General features: G+C 39.9%; 1 protein-coding gene across 1 annotated transcript in view; it reads right to left on the reverse strand.

The window, feature by feature from the left end:
- The window catches only part of igf1ra (insulin-like growth factor 1a receptor), a 115,832-nt gene that overhangs the window by 21,323 nt on the left and 70,426 nt on the right, over positions 1–24,083 (reverse strand). Inside the window, exons 3-10 of the mRNA XM_017466474.3 lie at positions 7,849–8,152; positions 6,968–7,104; positions 6,593–6,737; positions 4,492–4,700; positions 4,206–4,332; positions 3,600–3,832; positions 3,115–3,282; positions 1,700–1,907 (exon numbers count right to left, since the gene is read on the reverse strand). Of these exons, the coding sequence (XP_017321963.2) occupies positions 1,700–1,907; positions 3,115–3,282; positions 3,600–3,832; positions 4,206–4,332; positions 4,492–4,700; positions 6,593–6,737; positions 6,968–7,104; positions 7,849–8,152 (1,531 nt within the window). The remainder of the gene's footprint in view (positions 1–1,699; positions 1,908–3,114; positions 3,283–3,599; positions 3,833–4,205; positions 4,333–4,491; positions 4,701–6,592; positions 6,738–6,967; positions 7,105–7,848; positions 8,153–24,083) is intronic.

Raw genomic sequence — 24,083 nt, forward strand, 5'->3', positions numbered from 1 at the left:
TCTACAGCGCCGTCTTCCTGGTGGGAGCGACTTTTTATGTCATGCTAGTGTAGCTTACATTATGTTACTTGATCAATTCAGTCACTCAACACACTTTCAGTAACCACTTTATCCTAGTCAGGGTCCCGGTGGATCCAGGAATTCCTTTCATGAATTAAAAAGATTTGATTATCCATCGGTCCACATATTTTCTATACCACTTATCCTATACAGGGTTGCGAGGAGCCTGGAGCCTATCCCAGGGACTCGGTTGCAAAGGCGGGGGACAACCTGGATGGGGTGCCAAACATGCACTCACACACCCATTCATGCACTATGGACAATTTAGAGAACGGCATTCAACATCACGCATGTCTTTGGACTGGAAAGAACATGCAAACTCCATGCACCCAGGGCAGAAGGGGGAATCTAACCCTCAACCCAGGAGGTGCGAGGCAAACATGCTAACCACTAAGCTACTAAACCATTAAGTAGATTTAAAAGTATCAATATTAATAAAATCCTTGCTCTAGCATGGCAGGTTGTTTTATAATCATTTCTGATCCATACATTTGCATTAGCCAACATCTCGCTGCATAAGTTTCCAGCATTTAGATTCAATCAGCTGACTAGCAGTGCAGATATATTTGAATTTACATCACCCGGTATAAGAAGAAATACACAAAGTATATTTTGGAAGCGAGACTGCAAATTATTCAATTTCACTGACACTGAAAGTCAAGCAATTGTCTTTTGCAGGGCCCCATCATCTAACTCACAAGGCATTATGTTTACTTGCCCCTGCTTTAAACTTAACTCTTAATAAAGTTTTACAGACAGAATGCCATAATTAAAGTTTTTAACCCAATGACAATAACATGCTCCTAAAACCTCGATGTGTGAAGTGTCCAAATGTTTGTTTTTCATGTCTGACAGCCAATAAGCTTGTAGCTTTCAAGATTCTAAAACTGGACAGAAAAGTGCACAAGTGTCAGACACTCAGTGGGCCATAGATAGAGCATATGAGGCTAAGACTATATGGGCTTTTGCAATAGCCAATGCAGAAATTACTGTTGTGCTTTTTAAAAAAATTTTTTTTTAACATGGTAAAACAAAGTTTTACCTTTTACATGGTAAACTGATATCAGGGTAATTCTAGGGCATCATTGCACGTGTATCAAAAAGTAATAACCTATCATGGTGCATACACGTGTATGTGGCTCCTCTTCTGGCATGAAGAGGAATGTATTTTCCACAAGCAAATAAACACATACTACAGTTCAGATGTCCTTTTGAATTCCGGCCAACAGAAGGGCATCGTGGTACCTCAGACTGCTTGAGGCCTTATTGACCGAGCCTCAATCTCTTGTTCCAAATTAGTCTGCTAAAGCCTTTTCACATGCAGGCAATAACAAACTGTACCTCAGAGCAACACTGCAACTCCTGAGCTAGCTTATGTAAGGGATGGGATGGTGAAATCTGATCTGGGACCAGGATGCTGTCATAGTTTGTAAACAGCAAACCTTCTCCTGCCAAAACAATGTCGGCAACAAGTCAACAAAGCGTACCTGCCTCAAAAATTATTATTATTATAATTATTGTTTTTGGTGCACTTAAGTCATACAGCCCTAAACACTGTCCTTAGTTCGGGTTTGAGAGAAACAGGAAAACAACACCTAGATTTGCTACAGAATCTGCAGATGGGTAGAGATTACTGTACCTGGGTGTGAATACAGAATTATGGAGGAAGTTCTCAAACACTTTGCTGAGGGCACGCTCCTCTGCCTCTGCCTTTAGGGCTTCCTTGGTCTTGGGGCACGGGCAGCATTGGCCTTTCTCACCACCAGCCACGTCTGATTTAGTGGGCTTAGTGTCCTCCTCCATTTCTGACAGGGCTGTGGCTGAGATGCGGATTGGGATCTTCAGTTCTGTGGGCAAACAAAGTTGCTATTATGTTAGTACACTTGGCTTGTGGTCACTTTCCACTCATGGACCGAGTAAAAGGAGGCTGACACACGATGAGCAACAGATGGAGCACAGTCTGTAATTACATACATACAAACTGCATGTAGAAGGAAGTGCAGGTACGATAGGAGTACAAAATAAAATGGCCACAAAGTAAAAAAAAAAAAAAAAACATCCATTGAGCAGCAGTGAGTTCTGCGGGAGGAAACACACTGGTGATGACAGCGGTTTGAGGAGAATGGCCAGAATGGTTTGAGCTGACAAGAAGTCTGTAGAAACTCAAATAAGCACTCTACCACTGTGATGAGCAGTAGTAACACATCAAACCTTGAGGTGGATGGGCTACAACAACAGGAGGTCACATCAGGTTCCACTACTAGCTGAGATACATTTCTGTTCATCATGGTTGTAAAGCATGATTATTTGAGATTTCCTCTGACCTCTCTTATCAACAAGGCGTTTCCACCCACAGAACTGTCGCTCACTCAATGTTTTTTTGCTTTTCACAACATTCTGTGTAAACTAAAGACTTGACCTGTATCTGCACGATTGTATGCATTGCGCTGCTGTAACATGATTGCCTGATTGGATAACTGCATCAATGTGTAGGTGTACAGGTGTTCCAATTAAAGTGGACGGTAAGTGTATATTTTGCATGTTTAGTGTACACTATAGTACTTCTGGAATTTACAAGAGGCTATGCATGACAATGGACAAGGCTAGTAATGGAACATTGGTGCAAGATGTAGAAATCAGAAGGGGTATTTGTAATTTATGAGGGTTAGATTTCAGAAAGTGAGAAAGAAATGAAGTGAGCAAATTGAGAAGGGGACAAGAAAAGGGTTACACAAAAAGAGGGAAAAGGTTAAGTGAGGTCAAAAGGAGTGCATCTGAAATGGGTTCCCTTACCTTTTCACAATATTTTTACTTTATTTTCACTTTTTAACACTTTGAAATACAGCCTTTTACATTCATTCAAATTCCATACAACCATAAGATAGCTTCATTTAAACTAAAAAAACAAAACCCCACTCAAGAACAAGAATGCTCCTCCTGTTTTCACAAATGGTAATCTATTCATAATTGACTATTAAATTCATAATGAATGCAAAATTAAACAAATACATGTTGTAGAGTATATCAATTCTACAACGTCGGGGGTTTCCTTACCTTTCGAGCAGTAGTTGTGCTGGTAGAGCTCACGGTCCTCGGGCTGCTGTTGCCAGCGGAGCAGGTAGAAGGTGGAATTCCCATTTGGGGAAATGGGAGGAGACCACTTCACCACTAAAGACGAGGACGAATTTGCATACGCACGGGCATCTCTGGGCATTGAAGGCTCTGTGAAGTGACCACATAGTTAATCTTTCCCTTTTTAACCATGGCTATAATGTTGGGTCTAATGACAGCAGCAGGATATGCATGTCCTTTAAACTCATAAACAAGCAAATGAGAGAAATCTGATGTTCAGTGTTTTTGATGTTAATTACATGAGCAGTTTTTACTGCATGCAATCACATCGTTGGTTTTCAATTAGGAAGACTTAAGTTGTTTCCAGTAAAGGAAATGTATAGTAGATAGTAAATCTACTATACTATAGTAAATCACATATATTTACTTCAAATCACTACCCATGACTGCAGGGGCTGGTGACCTACCCGAAGCTTTGGTGCGGATATAGACCACTTCACTCTTAGCCCCCAGAGTATGTTTATCCTCCACCACCAGGGTGATGGCTTTCACAAAAATGGCATACTGCGTCCAGGGCTTTAACGGGTAGAGCAGAACTCCTGGATCCATAGATTTCTCCTGTGGGAGGTCCACATCTACCATGGTCCAACTGGACCCACAACCATCCTGTCCATCAAACTCCGTAATGTTCTGGAACGGTCTGTGTCACAAAAATCACCAGAAGCATTTTAAATATCTGATTCAATTTGCAAACATGTGTTTGTGCTAGGATTACTTAAGGATAGGATATGTCTTATTAGATCTTACAAGTTGCTTTCTAAGCTAACCTATGCTGCTTTCTGTTCTATGAAACCACATTTAAAAAAATAAATAAAAAATGGATTCCTCTAGGAGCTGTTTAGAGTTCATTGTCGTAACAGCAGATTGGATCATTATTGAGCAGGAATCACATTTTAGATTTGCTAAACAGAAACAGATTTTAGAAATGTTCCTAATTTTATTCAGGAGTTGAGCTTCGTCCCAGACTTTTCAGAGTAATACAGATATGAATGTAGGCCAACAGAAACACTCACGCTTCCTTGTAGTAGACTATAAAGCTGATGAGATCTCTGTAGTCTGGCGGTCGGTAGCGTTCCCAGGTCAGTTTTATTCGATTGCTCTGGGTATTGTTGGACTTGAATCTTAGAATATGACTTTCACCTTAGGGAAAAAGGACACAAGCGCGATTTATATTCGAGATTTTTGTCTTGGCATTGTTCCTGAAGAAATGTAATGCAACATCAATCTTGATGAATTACTACAACAGAGATGGTGACATGAGTCTAGATTATATATATATATATTTTAAAAGCTACTCACAACTAGCGCGTTCCCCGTTGTTGCGAACATCATCTTCCTCCATCTTCTCCAAGACACCCGTCTTCTCCCACATCTTACGAATCTCAGACATGCAGAGTTTAGGGTTGGAGCGGAAGAAAAGTTTACCTGCTCGGATGGTCAGGTTGTGCTGGCTCCAGTCCCACAGATGCTGCAGGTGCTGATTATCCAGTGCTGAGAATGCATACATCCTATTTGACACAAAGAACAACAAGAGCAAGTGTTAGAATAGTGCCAATAGATTACAAAAGAAAGAGTACATATGTTGCATGGGTGGAACCCTCAAGGGTTTAGTATGTATCTTGTACCTAGAAACATGTACATGGTACAGTACTTTAGTATTATTTTTTTTCTAAGTGTAGTTTCAGCTCTTCCTTCAGAATACAGTGGTACAAAGACAGGGTCAGAGACAAAGAAGTGCAATGGTATGCTCACATAAATTATGGTAATGTATCATTACTACCTTATATTGTGGCAATTGTTTGTACATTCTTATATCTGATTACAATATTACTCTTTCAAAGAGGACAAAATTGTACATCTTTATTATAGCTACGCTCAATCAACTTACCATATATAAGTAACATTGTAGGTACACATTTGCTGCCTGTAACCCATGTGTTGCTACGTGTAATTTGTCAGCCCCAGTTCTACCCATCCATCAATGCACAGAGGTAACTACTGACAGCACAGTTGTGACACTGACTTGCTATTGGCATAGTACAACACTGTGGATACTTACAAGCCATTTTATCTGACAGTAATACTAGTGCAACACGCACTGAGAACCCACTACACTGAACACCGGCATCACTGCAGTGCTGAGAATGCTCCACCATGGAAATATCAGGCATAATGTACAGTATATGTGTTTTCAGTTCACTAAAGCCACAGCAAGTATGTGCAGATATTGTGTTTCATCCTCACACCGAGTTGATGTGGAAGTAATCTGCACTTTAGGTATGTTTAGTTCAACAGAACATCTAAGGAATGTGGGGAATGCTAGACACACATACAGGCCCCCTACAAGATGAAACCTGAGAACAAAGAAAGGCTCTCTCACGACCTCTTTCACCTTCGTCCTCTAAACTTCTTAGATGGTTTACCTGAAGCAAAATTACTCACATCTGACATCATGCTAAAACCCAAATTTACAGAATATATTGACTTACAGACTCTCAGCAGATTCTCTGTAAAAAAAGATAAAAAATTGAAAACTGTATTACAGTATTATATTATGCATACACGAAGAGCATTTCCTGCACTACACAAGTTGGAGGCCAAAAAGGAAAATGGCTCATGCCTTCTCACAAACTCACATATTCCTTTAAAAACCTAGAATATCCATGCATCTAGCCACCTATTTTCTATACCGCTTATCCTACATAGGGTTGCGGAGGAGCCTGGAGCCTATCGCAAGGGACTCGGGGCACAAGGCATGGGACACCTTTGACAATCCATCGTAGGGCACAATCACACACACACACACACACACACACCCATTTGCACGCTGCGGACAATATGGATATGCCAATCAGACTACAACACATGTCATTGGACTGGAGGAGGAAACCAGAGTACCCGGAGGAAACGCCCGAAGCACGGGGAAAACAAAAGTCCGCGCACACAGGGTGGAGATGGGAATGTGAGGCAAACGTCCTAACCACTAAGCTAAACAACTACAATACCCAAACAGTAAAAAAATAAATAGGCTGAGACAAATGTATTTAAAAAAAAACATGGGCTAAAAATATGAATTTGTTGCATGCTGGTCCAATGGATCAGTTGAATACTTTCATCAGCAGGATGCTATGTTAAAATGAGGTAAAGGAAAAAATGATGCATAAGGTATAAAAAAAAAAGTTATGTGCGTTCCATTTCATGATCAACCTATGAGGGCACATGACTCCTCATACTCCAATAAAGGAAAAGAAAAGTACACCAGTATTCTAGTTTGGTGCAGGTTTAAAACCAGTTCAATTTAACGGGCGTAATAAAAGTACTTAACCTACAGAAGTCACATAAGGTATGAAAGCGGATATTTGGTGTGGTGTGTAAAACAAAATGAAAAGTAGAGTCTTACTGATCTAAAAGCTCCTCTCCATTAATGTAGCGCAGACTCTTCAGGAATGAGAGGGAGCCCAGAGTGTGAGAGTGTTTGATCCGCACATAGCCTGTCACGGTTTGGATCAAGCCCATGAAACTCTCCAGCTCTGAAGCAATGTTGTCTAGAGAAAAATGCGAAAAGACATAGGTGAAAAAAAATGTGTCACTATAGTGGTCAGTACTAACGAGGTAAAGAGCCTCACAGTAGCTTGCATAATAGCTTATTGTGCATGTATTATAATCAGTAATGAAGGACACAAGTTTAATTTGCTTTTGAAAACAAGGGTCTATGCTGAGTACACATCACAATAAGATAATATAAAAAAGGACTCACTTCATCCTAAATACTTACTGCCTCGACGGATATTGATGTGCAGGTTGCCTTTGATGACAGTGCAGCCCTGCAGGGACTGGGCGGCATCCACTGAGTCGATGGTTTTAGTATCACAGAACTTATCACAGAGGCCATCACACGCACTACAGAACATACTGTAAGAGAAGTGTATGTGTGTGTGAGAGAGAGAGAGAGACAGTGTGTATAACAGAAAATGTCAAGGACAGGCCACTACACTCTGAGCTGAAAAACGCCAGTAAACCACAACAGGAATACTATGTGTCAGAATTTTCTGAAAGTAAAACAATAATGTAACTTTAATGCAATCAATCTTAATGTTTTAACTTCAAACGACAAAGTAAATTGTAGGTTCTTCATCCAGGTTATAAAGGACAAAAGGTCAAGAGGAAAAGCAAGGGCTTGTGTTTGCCCACTGTTTCACAAACTGAACCATACTTCCAGCAAGGCGCTCTATTATTGGAAGTCCACTTCCTCCAATCATGAATGTCAAAACAACACATCTTGCCTTGAGTGCTTCTATATCAGGGCAAGGGCAAGGAACTCAAGTAGTTACATGTGAGAAGGGCACATGTGGGAAAGACCTTTCCCTGAGATGACTAATTTACTACCTCTTAGTAAGCTCTGTGAAAATCTGTAAAACGCTCTGTAAATTCAACAAAGCCTTGAATATACAATATTTTTTCCAATTCTAAAGTGATATGTAACATTATTGTTTACCGTTATACTTGATATACTGTATATTATTTATTTTAAAAAGTCAAGTCAAAAACGAAAACCTACTTAAGGTCGATTGTAGGCAGCAATAAGGCCACCCAATTAAGTCCAAAATGAAACCAAAAATGAAACACAGGAGACATGCTAAAAGAGTCGAAACACACCTTTGGCTCTCATTGCGGGTGAAGCCAGGTGGACAATCAGGCATGCACTCGCCATCGTGGATGACGAAGTCTACTTCGCTGGGCAGGTGGACCTGGGCGCACACCTCCTTGGTGATGCAGCGCCAGCCCTCGAAACGGTAGGTGCCAGGAGGACAGTCCTGCACGCAGCGGCCCTCGTGGGAATAATGCTGGCAGGCGGCACACGCCATGTCATTCCCTGCTTCTGTACAGCTCCCCAGGCATTGTGGGTGGCAGCACTCGCCCGATTCCGTGCAGGCTTGACCCTTGCATTTTGGTGGGCATGCTAGAAAAAACACACACACAAAGAAGATTAGCAAACAGTCGGGCCATGATAAAGAAAAACCGCTTGCTGATTCAAGTTACAATACAGCTTGAACTCTAAATTTCCCCCAAAACCAAAACAGTTTAATAAGTTAACTTATCATTATCTCTACTCTATAGCACAGTAATATGGAGAACTTGCACCAAGACACCAATTACGCTCCAAGCTTAAGACATGCACATATGTTTGTGCTTTGCTCACTGGAGCTTTTGGAAGGCAGCTGACTGATTAGTGGTCTGTAAAAACAGTTCTGGAGAGAGAAAGAAATGGAGGGAGTGCCACATCGAGTTGTCCTGTATGGCATGTTTGTGCAGGGCCCCTGCTGCTTTGTGACAGCCTTTTTAGTAAACTGCTGCTCAGGCCTGACTAAATAAATATTATCCCAGTTAGGGACTGCTAAAGAAATTAGAAAGAAGGGGAAAGCCAAGAAAGAGAGAGGAGTAGACAGCCACTTGAATGCAGTTTGTTATAACAGTGTGGGGGGGGAAAGTTGCCGACAGGAGCTTAGGAGCTTTAACTGAACAGACCCAACTTTAACATAAGTGTTTTACAGACATGAGTCTATACAATACACACTCACAATAACCCCAGACAGCCCAGATGGTGGCTGTTCAATACATGCCTGTAGGGCAAAGTGGTCTACAAAGCTCTGCAGCGGAGATGTAAAATGCACATAGCACACAACTGGAATGTGATCAGATCAGCCAAACCTATTCCTGCAGATATTCTGGCTTAATATCTCAACAGATTTAATCATAATCTGCATTGTGTGTTCACACATCAGACTGGCTTTATGGAGTAAGAATTCTCCCACAGAATAAAGAATCATCAACTTATCCCAAAACAAACCACATAGCAAATAATGACGTGGAAAAAAGGACGATGGCTCATTTCACCTGGTGAGGTGACGCACATTTTATGGCATCTTTGTACAATTACAGTTTCTGGTAATCCTTTTTCTCACCTTGTTGACAGCTCTCTAAGTTCTCACTTACTTGATCAGCTTATTTATCCTACATAGCTAGGATATTTGCATATTTCACAGGTGAAATGAGATCACGTTAATATTCACCTTAAACGCATTGTTGTTTCCACAATGCTTTGTTTATGGCAACTTAGTCTTTGCATATTCCTTGTTTCTAGGAGCAGATATAAATGTGGGAAAGGGCTTTTGAATAACAATGTTGTGTTAAAGGAGTGGTAGGTGATACCGTGATATTTCCCAAAGTACATATAATCTGGCGTCAAAGTACTTGCCTTTGGCTCGCTTGCATCCAAGAAGGATCGGCTTGCGTTAGAGCGTGAGAAACTTAAACGCAAAACAAAAGAAAGTGGAGAACGAGAATAGGCGTGTACCGAATTAGGTGTTCATCAAAAAAATCTTAGTGACTTTTCAGTGTTTAGATGTAGTCAGTACAGATTGTTGCAGAGCTGAGGGAACTGACCCTATTCTCTACAAATCTCTGATCAATGTGAGAATCGTTCTGCCAGACTAAGTTATTGAACAGCAGACAGAAACAAGTCTCGACTGTTAACAGGAATGCCATGAGCTAGGCCTCTGATTTGCTGATACTCGGCTCTGAATGCACCCATGACACTCATATTTGGAAAAAAACATCTCAGTATACTGAAGAAGGCACAATGCATGTTAAGCACCGCTGCATCACTGGAAGCCTTGTGCTAGACAAGCAGCTCCACAAGACAACGCCAGCAAGAAGACAGGCAATCATGGTTGCCAGGCAACGGGCTCTTGGCACTATGTGTGACACACTCCAGAGGCATTACCAACACGTCTAAATGAAACATTTCCCTTCCTGATTTATGGACATGTAGCACTCTGACTGACTGAGAAAATGTGACCGATGTGTTTAGTGCTGTAATTAATAAAGCTTCTGAGCAGATGTGCTCTGTACAGAATCTACATTTAAGTGATCCCCATATACCTCCTACTCTAGCAAAGAGGGTTAACCTAGACATAAATATTTCACATAATATCGCATTACTTAACTAAGGATAGAGTTGACACACACATAAAAACACTCCTGGCATTTCCCCCACATTCTTTCCCCATGTCCTGCCAGATCACAAGATACACTAAGCAAAGAGGAATTTCTGGATAATTCTGCCACAGGTGAGACAGAGTGTCGCCAAAAATGCTAATGCAACATTATTCTGGTTACGTCCTTGTTTGTTTTCTCAAATCTGCTGCCTCTGTTTGTGAGACAAAGCACACTTGGTCACCTTTCTCAAAGTCATAAATGTATGGCAGTGATACAGAAGAGAGTGTGGTGTAGATGCAATACACCAAGTAAGAGCTGCTCTGCCTTAAATAGCCATGTTTTATACGCTATTAATAGCTGCAGTCTTTCTGGTTCTAAATCCAGATGCAATCAAGTGCTCACTGTTTTTCCCACATCTCCCTCTCACCTAGAATGGCACTACATTTGAACTGTCAGAAAACGAGGCCGCATGTAGGAGCTTTTCGCTCTTACACATAACCTGCAGAATATCAGCATTGCTGCAGATGAGAGGAGGGAGTAGAGGAAATGGGAGGATGCTGATCTTCTGCTCGGAATATGACCAAAAGGGGGCAGCCAAAGCAAACGCAGCCAATGCTGATGTTCTGCAGCGAAAAAAGCTTCACACTGCTTCTACAGATTCCCTGATTGGGGAAAACATCTCAAACATGCATACCTTCTGTTGAAGTTCTTGGGGAAAGGGGAGTCAGTGATGGAGATGGAGAGAAGGATAGAGAGAATGTACCATTTCACAGCCTGTGTACTGTTAGCTGGCCTCATTTCCCATAGTGAGGAAACACAAATGTACAAAGAGGGGGTCTGCTGTTTTATTTTTAGGCGGCTCCATAATACTGGCCTGTTCCCAACCGACTGTGGTCTACACTCAGCTATGCCAGGCATCACAATTTTTACATGACATGTTTGGACAGACCAATGTCCAATCAACTCAGAGATCTACAGACAATTCATTTGACCTCATGGCTTGTTTTTAACACAGGTGAACTTCCTGTACAAACACACCTGTGTCTGAATACTGGGGTAAATGTAATATTATATTTATTTTACAACGTCATATTTAATGTTTAATACATTTTTTAAAGTTTTTTTTTTTTTTTACACAGTAATGATAAAAAAATTAATTGAGCAAGGCTGTAATTGTCATATCACAGCCTGTCACGGACTCATCTTCCCAGCAGGCACATCGGCCTACAAATATGACCATCACGGATTCTAATACCGTCCCAGCGCACAATCACCTAACTCCTAACACAGCACACCTGGGTTCAATCAGGCTCACATTCACTACATAAAAGGGCTTTTTGTCAGTACATACTTTGCTGTGTTGTTACCAAGCCTTATATACCATGTTTGAGTCTACTGTTTTTGTCCTGTTTTCTATCTAATGTTTTGGAGCATTTGTGCCTTGCCCACTTCAGTCTGTTTGTTCATTGCCTGGCCCTCTGCCTGTTTTTTGACATTGACTTTGCATTACGCATTGGATTTTCTGCTTGTTTTTTTTTTTTGTTGAATAAACTGAAACTTGTACCTGCGATTGAATCCGCTTCTATTCTATCTGTGACAGTAATATGATGAAATGGGGACAAGATGTAAATACTTTGTTAAATTCCCCTCAAATACATGTTAAGGAATTTGATGTTAGATCTGCTGGAAGATGGAAGAAGTCTTTCTGACTCTACATTAGACCAGTGCATGCTTCAGTTCTGTTCTTTATGTTGTTTATACAATTTCAGTGACCTAAGAGACAGAGAGAGAACCACACAGCCTGCAGAGAATGTGATGTGAGCCAATAAAATGGCTCGTGCCTCTTTATCTATGCAGGAAAGAGAGAGAAAATCCCACCTCACTACCACTTTGGTCTGGCACTGCAGAGAAAACAAAAACACGGGCACACGCTGAGCAGCAAGGAGCCCAGCCCTCCCCCTCTCTGTGAAAACAGCCAGGTCACACAGCACACAGCCACTGCTGCACTCCAAATCACTGCAATATGCCGAGTGGCACGTATGCACATTCGCCTCAGGGATGAAACAAATTGTGCGCACAAGGGCTTCTTCCAGCCACCACACTGTAACATTGCTCAGAGAGAGCACAGGAAATAAGGAGCATATAAAAACACAGTGTTAGTGGCCTGGCAAGAACCCACTGACACACTTGGATTCTGATTCGTGGGCTTGTGCTCTTTTAGCAGCACACTGTAAACACTGCCCCGTGTACTAAGCAAGAGCATAATCAGAAAGCAGAATGTTAATCCACTTGTTCTTATCAACAGTCACAGACTTTATTTTCCATTCCTATAATTCAGTCATAAAAGAATATGCTCAGCAAGGGTCAGCATTATGGAAAACAATTTTAGGCATTGTTTGCAAATTCATTCAGAAAACCACCTACAAAATGAACAGAATAAGAGCATTTTTATTCAGACTACTTGGAACGCTGCCGTATCCTATCATTTGCTGAGCTGTTCACGGTGGTTTGCAGAGCGTGGAGCGTATCGCAAACTGAGTGCCATTAGACTATTTGAGCACAGGCGAGCAAGAATGGAGCAAAGAAAATGAGAGTCTACCAATGTGCGTCATCTCCGTGTTCCTGGCTGAAACGCCGCCCTCGTCACGCAAAATTCTACACACACACACACACGTAGCTAAAGCGCTCCATCTCTCCTTTACCCTATATCCCCTCAACCTCTGCATTGTCCCATATTCTTTTCCAGGGCACACTGTACTTGTTATTTAGTTTGCTGGTAAACAGGTTACTTAGTATTATTTCTGCTAACATTGCAACACAAATTAACAGTTTAAATAATACTACATCAACATTTATTAAGAAAATTAACAGATTTTAATGCTTTTATTTTAATCACATCAGCCTTGCCAGCTAAACGAAATACTTAAAGCTGAATATGTTTTTCATTTGCTCTATAACAGCAGTTTGTAGTTACACTAGCAATGAAAGATGAACATGTCGCGCAGCTCACTCCGAATATACCAATACATACAGTTGCAATCAAAATTAGTCAACCCTTGATATAGTTCAACACAACGAATGCTTCAAGTGGTTTCTCCAAATTCAACTGAAAATGCAACTTGTAATGATTTCTCCAGTTTCAAAATTATTCAACCCCCTGAACAGAATCCCTCACAACAGCACAAATATGCAAAACAGGTGTTGTCTCAAGCACACCTGATACAACTAATCAAGGGCTTCATTAGTTGCACCAGGTGTGCTTGAGCTGGAACACATGAAACACCTGAACTGGCTATGGGTAGAAAATTCATGAAATACCTGGACGGGGCAGAAAAAATTAGCAACCAGATTTCTGAGAAGGCAGGTTGTGAAAAATCCTCGAGTGACTGCAGAAGACCCGCAGTGAGACTTGGTGGTAACAGGCTCTGAGGTTCAGTGAGCACAGTAAGGTGTGTACTAAACGCAGAAAGTTTCCATGCCAGAACTCCAAGACGTACACCACTACTGACCCAAAAGCACAAGAAAAGTCAGCTCAAAATCATATAAATAAGCCACAGGAGTTTTGGGATCCAGGTTTGTGGAACTTTTTGGCTCGATGGATCAGCGGTATGTCTGGACGAAGAAGAATGAAGAAAGAACACTCTGTCCACAGTCAAGCATGGTGGTGGCTCGGTGTTGCTCTGGGGCTGCTTTGCATCCTCTGGCACTGGAAACCTGCAGCATGTGGAAGGCAAGATGGATTCATTGAAGTATCAGGAAATCCTAGGAGAAAACATGCCGTCTGTGAGGAAGCTGAAGCTTGGGCATCATTGGACCTTCCAACAGGACAATGATCCCAAGCATACCTCAAATTCCACCAAGGCTTAGTTGCAGAAGTAGTCCTGGAAGATTCTACAGGGCCATCACAGTCACCTGACTTGAACCCCATAGAAAATCTCTGGTGGGATTTGAAGGCGGCAGATGCAGCATGCAAACCCAAGAATATTACTGAACTGGAGGCCATTGCTCTTGAGGAATGGGCTAAGATTCCTCAGGAACTCTGCCAGAAGCTTGTGTATGGCTATGCATCTCGTTTGCAGCAGGTCATAACAGCAATAGGGTGCTCTTCTAAAGATAATTGTCATGAACGGGTTGAATAATTTTGAAACTGGAGAAATCATCATAAGTTGCATTTTCGGTTGAATTTGGGGAAACCACTTGAAGCATTCATTGTCTTGAACTATTTCAATTGCTTTTGTTTGATTTGTTCATTGCAAACAGCTGAAAGTCTGTAAATTTTGACAATAAATCTGATTTGCAGTGTGGGTCGAATAATTTTGATTGCAATTGGAAATGGAGGTGATTTACAAAGAATACATTCTGATGCATGTATTTAGAGAGAATAAAAGATTCTGTCTGTGCTATTGTATCTAACCACAGAAAATAACTAATCTAAAAAGAGATCTCTTTTATTAACTCTGATAAGTCTCCTCTCGAGTTTCAGTAGACATCTCAACAAAGTCACACAATGTGCTCAGATTTGTCAATGAAAATGATGTCAATCTCCTTCAAATAAACTACTAAGTTTACTTAAAGAAGTTAAACAAGCATACTAGTGTATATTTGAAGAGTAATGTAATTTACTCATGCTTGTAATGGATTTGTGATATGCTTGACTGATTCTGCGCTTGTTTGGGGGAGAAGCTTATAATCGCAGGTTTGCATTCACAAAGAAGAATTCTTCCCAAACCATGGATCGGTTGTGCAATTCCTTCGGGCACTTTGTACACACAGGTTTTGCAAAATGGTAGGCACTAGATTAATTAGTTTATTGCTTTTGTATCATTTTCCTTTGGTACCAACATTCAAGTGGCAAAGAACAATACTTTTTGGATGGAAGGGCACTACAAATAATGGGTAGGGCCTCCCTTTGCTCTCAAAGCAACCTCAATTCTTCATTCCATGAATTCCACAAGATGTTGAAATATTCCTTTGAGATTCTGGTCCATCATGTTGACATGATGGCATCACGCAATTCCTGCAGATTCTTCAGGTGAACTTTCAGGCTGCGAATCTACTGCATCCCAAAGGTGTTCTACTGAATTCAGATCCAGTGACTGGGAAGGTCACTGAAGAACATTGAACTCATTGTCATGTTCATGAAACCAGTTTGAGATGACTTTTGCTTTGTGACATGGTGCATTATCATGCTGTAAGTAGTCATTAGAAGATGGGTAAACTGTGGCCATGAAGGGATGCACATGGTCAGCAACAATACTCAGCAATAATAGGCTGTGGCATTAGGGCAACTATTGATTGGTTTTAACAATCCCAGTGTGTGTTAAGAAAATATTCCTCACACCATTACACCACCTCCACCAGTCTGGACCATTGACAAAAGGCAGGTTGGGTTCATGGATTCATGCTGTTGGTGGCAAGTCCTGTCTCTACCATCTGTGTGCCTCAGCACAAATCGCGATTCATCAGACCAGGCTACGTTTTTCTAAACTTCAACTGTCCAGTTTTGGTGAGCCGGTTCCCACTGCAGCCTCAGATTTCTGTTCTTGGCTGACAGAAGTGGAACCCGACATGGTCTTCCGCTGCTATAACCCATCCGCCTCAAGGTTTGACGTGTTGTGCATTCTGAGATACTTTTCTGCTCACCACAATTGTACCGAGTGGTTATCTGAGTTACTGCTGCCTCTCTGTCAGCTCGAACCAGTTTTACCATTCTCTGTTGACCTCTGTCATCAACAAGGTGTTTCCATCCACAGAACTGATGCTCACTGGATTAAGCTCTAGAAAGTGTTGTGCATGAAAAGCCCAGGAGATCAGCAGTTATAGAAATACTCAAACCAGCCAGTCTAGCACCAGCAAACATGCAATGGTCAAAATCACTGAGATCATATTTTTCCCCCATTTGAATGGTTGATGTGAACATTAGCCAAAGCTGCTGGCCCAATGTGCATGGTTTTATGCATTGAACTGCTGCCACATGATTGGCTGATTAAATAATTGCATGACTGAGTGTACAGGTGTTCCTAATAAAGTGCGCTGTAAATGTAAGGTGTTCTGCACAGTAGACTTACTCCCCTCTTGTCCATCCTTCCATGGCTCAGTGACTTTGATTAAATTGGTAGTAATTTCAAGTGGTAGTAAATATATTTGGCAACAAATGCAGTTATTTTTGGCGACACATGTATTTGAACTAAAATGCCACCTTACATGTCATAAAACTGTTGCCCATAATGTTCAAGTTCCAGACAGTGCATGTTCCTGCTTGTTTATGCTTTCTGCCCTAAGTGTCAAAAAAAAAAAAAGTCGATAAAGGTGCACAATACCTGTGCTTACAGAGAAGAGGCTCTTGTGCATTAAAAAAAACAACAACAAAAAAAACAACCTGAAATCTATGTTCTTCTGTTACATATTCACTATAACCTACAGAACCAACAACAAGTAAATAATGAACAGAGGGACTAAAGGAAGAAATCTACCCATTTTATTTACCAGTTACATTTCATTTAGTCTGCTTTCTAAAGTAGGCTCACTTACAAACATTACTTAACATGCCGTAGCATTTATTTGGACAGTTTTACTATATTCACTATTCCAAAATGTAATTTTAATGTTTCACACTTGGCCTACATTTGTAGGCCAACTTGCTGGTTACAGTGGCTATTTTATATTTGTTTTTGCAAAATAAAAATGGCATATAAAATCTTATGAGCAAACTGTTCATTACTTGGTGCCTTGAATAACAAAGTGTTTGATATAACCCTATAAACCGCTGTTGTGGAAATCCCCTGTGAAGGCTTTATCGCTACAGAATGGAAAACACCGACAGTGTCTCATATCACGTTCAGCAACCATGTGACGTTGAGGAATTAGTTTGGAGTGATTTAAGGAGACCTTTTAATAGGGTATTAAGCTATTTTTGTATTTCCAGGCTGCTTTTGTTTTGTTTTGTTGTTGTTCCACTGCAATTTACATGACTACTCAAATAAAAAAAATAAATCTTAATGTGGTTAATGGTCCTTTCAGCTTAGATCATGTTTTCATAAAATGTGTATATTGTGATATACAATAAATTAACTTGTGATGTAACTTACACCATTCAGATCCTAATGAGATTCTAAATTAGTGATTATTAAAGACAGGTGCACTTGCAGGGTAAACATGTAAAACCTATAGATAAAAAAACACATGTAAACAATGTAAAACAAATGTGCTGTGTTATAAGTGCCTAATTAGAGTGCTAAGGAATTTGGTCTTTCCCAATTAGATTACATCTAGCATAATATAAAATTTCTAAACATTTCTTGATTCACTTCTACCTACTCCTTATTTATATTTGCACATTTTAGAGTAAATAAAAATGTTAAAATATTGGGTGTTCAAAAGTTTTTACTGGCACGAGCCGTAATGTACACACAGTAATCTACAACACACAATAAAAGTGTTATTTCTTGATTGCCATGGCTGCATTTAAAATACTTGCAGGTTATCAACTCTGGTAGCAGCTGAATCATGCTGACATGAGGGCACTCTGGGTTATCTAATCTGTCTAAATACTGTAGCTTTCATATTCAGGTTGTGAATGTCCATATAAACTATGGATGAATGGCAACATAATTAGACAACTGCATTTTTGAGTAACGCACCCTGGTTTGTTAAAACCACATGCTGATGGTGTAAATGCGGTCAGACTGATCGAGATCTGATCCCCCATTGTGAGGGCAGCAGGGCTACGAGGTAAACTGAGAGGAATGTTGGCTTGACCAATCGTAGAGCAGCAGCAGCGGGCTTGGTGGGAAGGAGGGGGCTGCCAGTGATTGACATGTTATTGAGTCTGGAGGAGAAATGTGGTAAACAAGTTCTCCCTGGCGCGACCAAACAGCCAGATAAGCCGTGTTCAAAGCATCAGATGAAGTGTTATTGGTGAAACAGTGGATGGAGAGCTGAAAGCACATCATCAGCATGTTTTCTGAAAGCTTTTTGGCACAAATGTTCAGAGAACAATGTAACTTCCTGGATTTCAACATAAACAGCCAATGTGTTGGCATGGATTCTGCTGTACCTTCTTCAGTTTATCGCTGAAGTAATCAAAGGAAACAACCAACCAATGCAATCTATCAGTGATTTCTTTTCAAAACTTGAAGAGCTCAAAATGTCCTGGGCATTATAAATGTGATATGAGAACTTATGTTTGAAGAGTCTCTGCTTATGTCCTGCACAAGCATATCACTATTGAGTAATTCATGCTCATGTAACCCTTCAGAAGAATGCAGAAAATAGTAAAATATTTATGTGTATATTACAGTTAGTATCAATTCATCATCTTTTTTTTTTCCTCCCCATTTTGGTCACCTGCTAAAATCCCCACCAAGCCAGATCTCCTCAATCAACTACTCACCAGGGAGGGTGAGGGTTAACACATGCTTCCTCCGAAGTACATGAAGCCAGCAAACCATATCTTTTCAAACTCCTGCTCATGCTGTATCACATAACAGTAGGGCTGATCGATATGGGTAAAAATTATTATTATTATTATTTTTTAATTTATGAACAATCCTCGAATACAAATGACATTTTTTGTTCTTACATAATACAATTATAAATAAATTGTGTACTTTTTATTTATTACAATGGACTTTGGAAAATGTAGATGCACAAAAATAGGAACACCATCTATAGCAAATAGTGCAAACATTGGTTCTTTTAAAGCTGCAGTACGGAACTTTATTTGGATAAAAATGAACAAAAATCAATTATTGATCAAGTACATTTAAAAAATCATTGTTCTAAAATGTCTCCTTACCTTACCACAATTCGCAAAAATACGCTTATAATAAAGATTTATAATTTTAGCTTTCGGGTCATTTGCAGGAAATGTCAGTTTGACGTCATTCGTCATCGCATGGTTACATCACCTCCGTAAACAGAAAGAATAACACCTGGCTACTATATCGCTTGTGTGGGTGCTGAGATTGGTGGAGTGTTTGTAGCTTGTTCTTATAACAGTTGCATTTAGGTGGCTGTTTTTAATCTGGATAGTTCTAAACAGAATCATCTGGGGAATCACCTGAGTCACAAGGGAAAGCGACAGAGCGCATGCTACGAATACATATCGACATGGCTTTTGAGAGGTTGCGACAACTCAGAGATCTGAAGAGATTGAAGACTGATGCAGAGATGGCTTTTTCTGCTGAACAGGTCATTTCAGTGGCTCAATAAGAGCTAGCTAACATTAGCACACTTGTTCGCTTGATTCAGCTAGGTATCGAGTTTCTTATGTTTGTTTGTTTTGCTATGGTCAGTGTGGTTAATTGCACTTATTTTCTGCTAGCTATGAGACAGAGCAATTCACCTCTACTCCAAGAAATCCGTATCCACCGCCACCTCCATTGTCAAATATTGTAGCTAATATACAACCCGTAAGTATACCTCAAACCATCAGATTCATCCACGCAGAGGAACAGTGCCAAAGCACAACCCATTTCATGTCTTTCATGACATGAAATACCACCACAACTGAGCTACGAATCACTCAACCTGCCTAGCTTGTTGCTAACAAAATACTAACATGAAAGTGTCAATTTTCACACTTCGTCTGTCAAAAGTGCCAAGGTCGAAAATGACGTCATTCCAACCGGTGAATTACTGCTTAGGATATAATGCAACATTAAATTTTACATAAACTTGTTCATCTGACCTTTCAAACCTGTACCAATTCCATATCTCTGAAGTGATGTTTGAACATTTCTCTGCTACAAGCTCAGCACAGCAAGCTGTATGACACAGCATTTATCAGGTTAAGAAGGCTGTGTTTTTCCTTCGTATTGGCTTATATATATTGGACCATGATTAGCTAGTTGCTGTGATTGACAGGGGAGAGAGAGCAATGCCACCCAGAGACCATGGCTTTGGCTGGGCCACAGATGGCTGTGGCATGGTCTGATTCAAACACACTTATGCTTTTCTGTTGTGCAAATTTTTAACAAACAAATAAGTGTGTGAATGTATGTGCATGGTGCCCTGTCACGGACTGGCATCCTATCCAGAGCGCATTCCCATCTCGCACACAGTATTTCCTGCATAAACTGGTTAATGAACATGAATGAATGAATACATCCCTTCCAATCCAACTCCATTTGAAAAAGTAAAAAAACAAAACAAAACCCAACAACAACAAAAAAACATGTCTGATATCTCTCTTGAAAAACTATAATTTGGCTGAAATACTCTGTTCTATGTGGGATTGTCTCTTATATTTGTTGTTTAGAACAATTAAATTCACCCAAGTGGATAATTAAAAACTTTTTTATTTATTATTCCATGGCAAGGTTGACATTTGCATGGAATTACTATTTAATTGGAGTGAGCACAAGTTTTATTTAAAAAAGAATGAACCTACATAGCTTTTCTAATTGTATAGTAACAGACAACTTTGTGCACTCTTTTCCTCCCAGCTCACATAAAGACCATGCTATGTGACTGCGTGCACAAAATGCAGAGAGACTAAAAGTTCTTAATGTTGTCTGTGAAATGACCTTAGAAACAGTTAACATGTAAACACAGACATCCAGCCATAACACTACACAGGGCCTAAAGCCTGATTATAATTGATGGTCCTGGCTTTTAAAAGTAGCCTAAACTTTTCAACATGCACTTCATTCCAATGCAGGAACAAAATGCAATGCACTTGTCAACATTTGCCTTGAAATGTGTCAGAGTAATCAGTCCACAAGATGCATTAGGTTGAACTTTATTTGACCCAGACACTCATCTTACAATCCATACCTAACATTCAAGAGTACAAGCCAAAACATTACTGTAAGTACATCATTCTGGGGAAATTCAGTTGCCTACTTTTAAGAAACAGAAATAGAAAATCTTGGTGGAAAATCGTAGTTAGTCTTAGTTAGTGACAGGCAAGTGTTATTGCGTGATAAAACATAAGACTCTACCAGGTCCCAATGTGCGAATGGAGGCCAAGCGACAGTTTATCAGGAGAAGGGGGGCTTATGTGTAGGGATGTGGAAGTTTTCAATTAGCCAATTCAAAGAATCTTTTTTCTTGATGGGTGCAGAAGTGTACGAATGTTTTTGTACCTTTTCTGCTTATTTATTTATACATTTTTTAAGAAGCAGCATATCACACAGGTTATTTGATATGATACACTCTTCAAAGATAAACTCACTCTGGATAATCTGAAACACTAATTCATAGTTAACCACATGACCACTCAATCAGCACTTACTACTCATCCAATATTGAGCATTGGTATTGGTGTTGATACTGGTCTGAAATGGTGGATTGGTATTGGGTACGATAATTCAATATGTTGATTTGTTTTATGTCATGAACATGTGTTATAATGACTGACATGATGCAGATCTTTCCTGAGAACTTGAATGAAATCACCACAATGTTGGCAAGCGAAAACCTGAAGAGAATTGACTTGGGGATGTTGGTTCAGATCCGTATTGGGTGTCCAGAGGTCTCATATCTACATCGTATAGAAATTGGAAAAGCTAGGAACAGTAAGGGTGACGTATTTCACCCGAGTCTTATGGAAGGAAGGTTGAACAGCTGGACTTTTGGAGAAGTCAGAAGCCATCCCTCACTTCCTACCGTTGCAAGTCTACCCTTGCAACGTTGACAATAATTCACAGTATATCTGTGAAGACCTTCAAGTTATTGAGAACTACAATTTATAAATACCAGAAATAGAATATTAACAATAACTCCATCACAAAAATGTTTTAAGGAGGATATACATCTTGCTCCAGTTGAAAAAGTTCAACCTGCATTGTGATTTGCCGGTTCAGTTTTACACAGTACTCATGGAGTCTCTCATCCCTATCTTCCCATCTCAAGTCTGGTACAGATCTGCCATCAAACATGACAAACAAATTACAGCCCTTTGCTAGATATGAAGAAAAGACTGGGAGGTCCGGGCATTAATCTGCCCTATTAATCTGACATCCAGGAAATCGGCAGAAATCATTCCTTTATAAGACAGACATTACTTATTTCAAATCTTTTCTGAAGCGATACTTCAATCAAATAATGGTCAAAACAACCAGTTAGAGAAACTGGTTTCCAAATTCCAACTACATAAAATCTGTATTAGAAATTCTTTATTCTAATATTTAGAGATACTGGATTTTTGATTTCCTTGGGCTGTAAGCCATAATCATCAAGATTAAAACAAAAAAGGCATGAAATATTTCACTTTATGGGTAATGAATAGAGAATCTATGAAAGTTCCAATTTTTAAAAAATGAAATTATGGGTATAACATTAACTTTTCCATGTTAACATTTTTTGAGATGACACAGATACAGATATTTGCATTTCTCTCACACAAAGTATGCAATGATCTCTGCATTTTGGTATGCATGGTATTTCCCATGACCCAAACTCGGTGATTCGCTCTTTAACTCCCACACTTGTACACCATTGCTTCCATAATCTTCATAGCTGCTGCTAAGCTGTTTGTTTAATATACTGTGTAATATATATCATGTTGTGAAAAATCTGTGGTGTATTCCCGCCTCACGCCCAGCGTTCCCTCCGGATCTTCAGTGTTCAATCCCTCAGGCTACAGATTCACCGCAACCCTGACCAGAAAAAAGTGGTCACTGAAGATGAATGACAACACAATATGTTAAAGGCCCCGTACGTATATTGTGCACACATTTTGCAGCCACAGGGAAGAAAGGAGAGTTTATATAAATTTGACATATCAAATACCTGTTTGAATTTGATGTGAGTTTTAGTAACTGAAGCCCCTCAACAGTTGGTGTAATACAGCACAGAAACAGACACAGACACACAGCATCTACTTAAACACACATACACACATTGTGAGGGCAATTCACAAAGCTCAAGACAGGATCTTCACTTCTACTATGCCCAGTGAGCACTAATTCTTGAGAGCTGCTCCTGTTCATTACTGTATTCAATCACACCTAAATTTTAAAAATCTGAAAATCTATTACTTAAAATAACAGTGTACAAAACTCTATTAGCTCAGATGTTGTCTATCGACAATACAGAGGATCATCTATGATCATATTAGTGAAGAGATGTGCAAGAGATAAATATTGCATTTACATTTATAGTGCATAAATCCAACTACGTCTGCTTAGAGAAAACCATCAACATACATGTAATTCATTTGTATAAATCACATTAATGTTCCAGTAATATAATTTATTTATTTATTTATTTATTTTACATAATATTTGTACAGCAGTTCAGAAACCTTTTCGTAAAGTCTGGTTTAGTGTTGTCCCATGTTGTACTCTATTGTTTGCTGAGCAGTTCCTGTGCAGCCCTTTATACAGTATTATGCAAAAGTCTCACCCACATCAGTAAAATGAATCAAAATCAACATTCGGTCAATGTTCTTAGGCATACTGTTGTGCAGTTTTAGACAAAAAAACAGCTGGTACACTGTTGCAAGCATCATGGAGAACTTGCCACAGTTCTGCAGACTTCATCTCACTTCCTTCTGTCTCTGCAGGTCTCAGACAGCCTTGATGATCAGGGCTCCACGTAGGCCGTGCCATCTGTTACAAAACTCATGTTTTTCTTCGCTGCTGTTACATATCTCACAGCAGCAGGTCTCTCTGCACTGCTAAGTATGTAGTTTATTATTTGACTCTATTGAATTCCTGGTGAAAAAAATCCCAAACATTTCAATAGCTTTAATGTATATGTGCGTCATTTCTGCTTCCCACGACAACCTTCGTATTTTTCCCTTTTTCTTACAAGCATGACCGTTATCAAAGTATGTCGTTTCACTTCATGTATTGGTGGCACAATTTCTCTGCTGGAGAAGCTCACTTACTGTAAAAAAAAATATAAATAAATAAATAAAATGGGGTGGACTGCATAATACA

Source organism: Ictalurus punctatus, chromosome 4, assembly GCF_001660625.3.
Source record: "Ictalurus punctatus breed USDA103 chromosome 4, Coco_2.0, whole genome shotgun sequence".
NCBI lineage: Eukaryota > Metazoa > Chordata > Actinopteri > Siluriformes > Ictaluridae > Ictalurus > Ictalurus punctatus.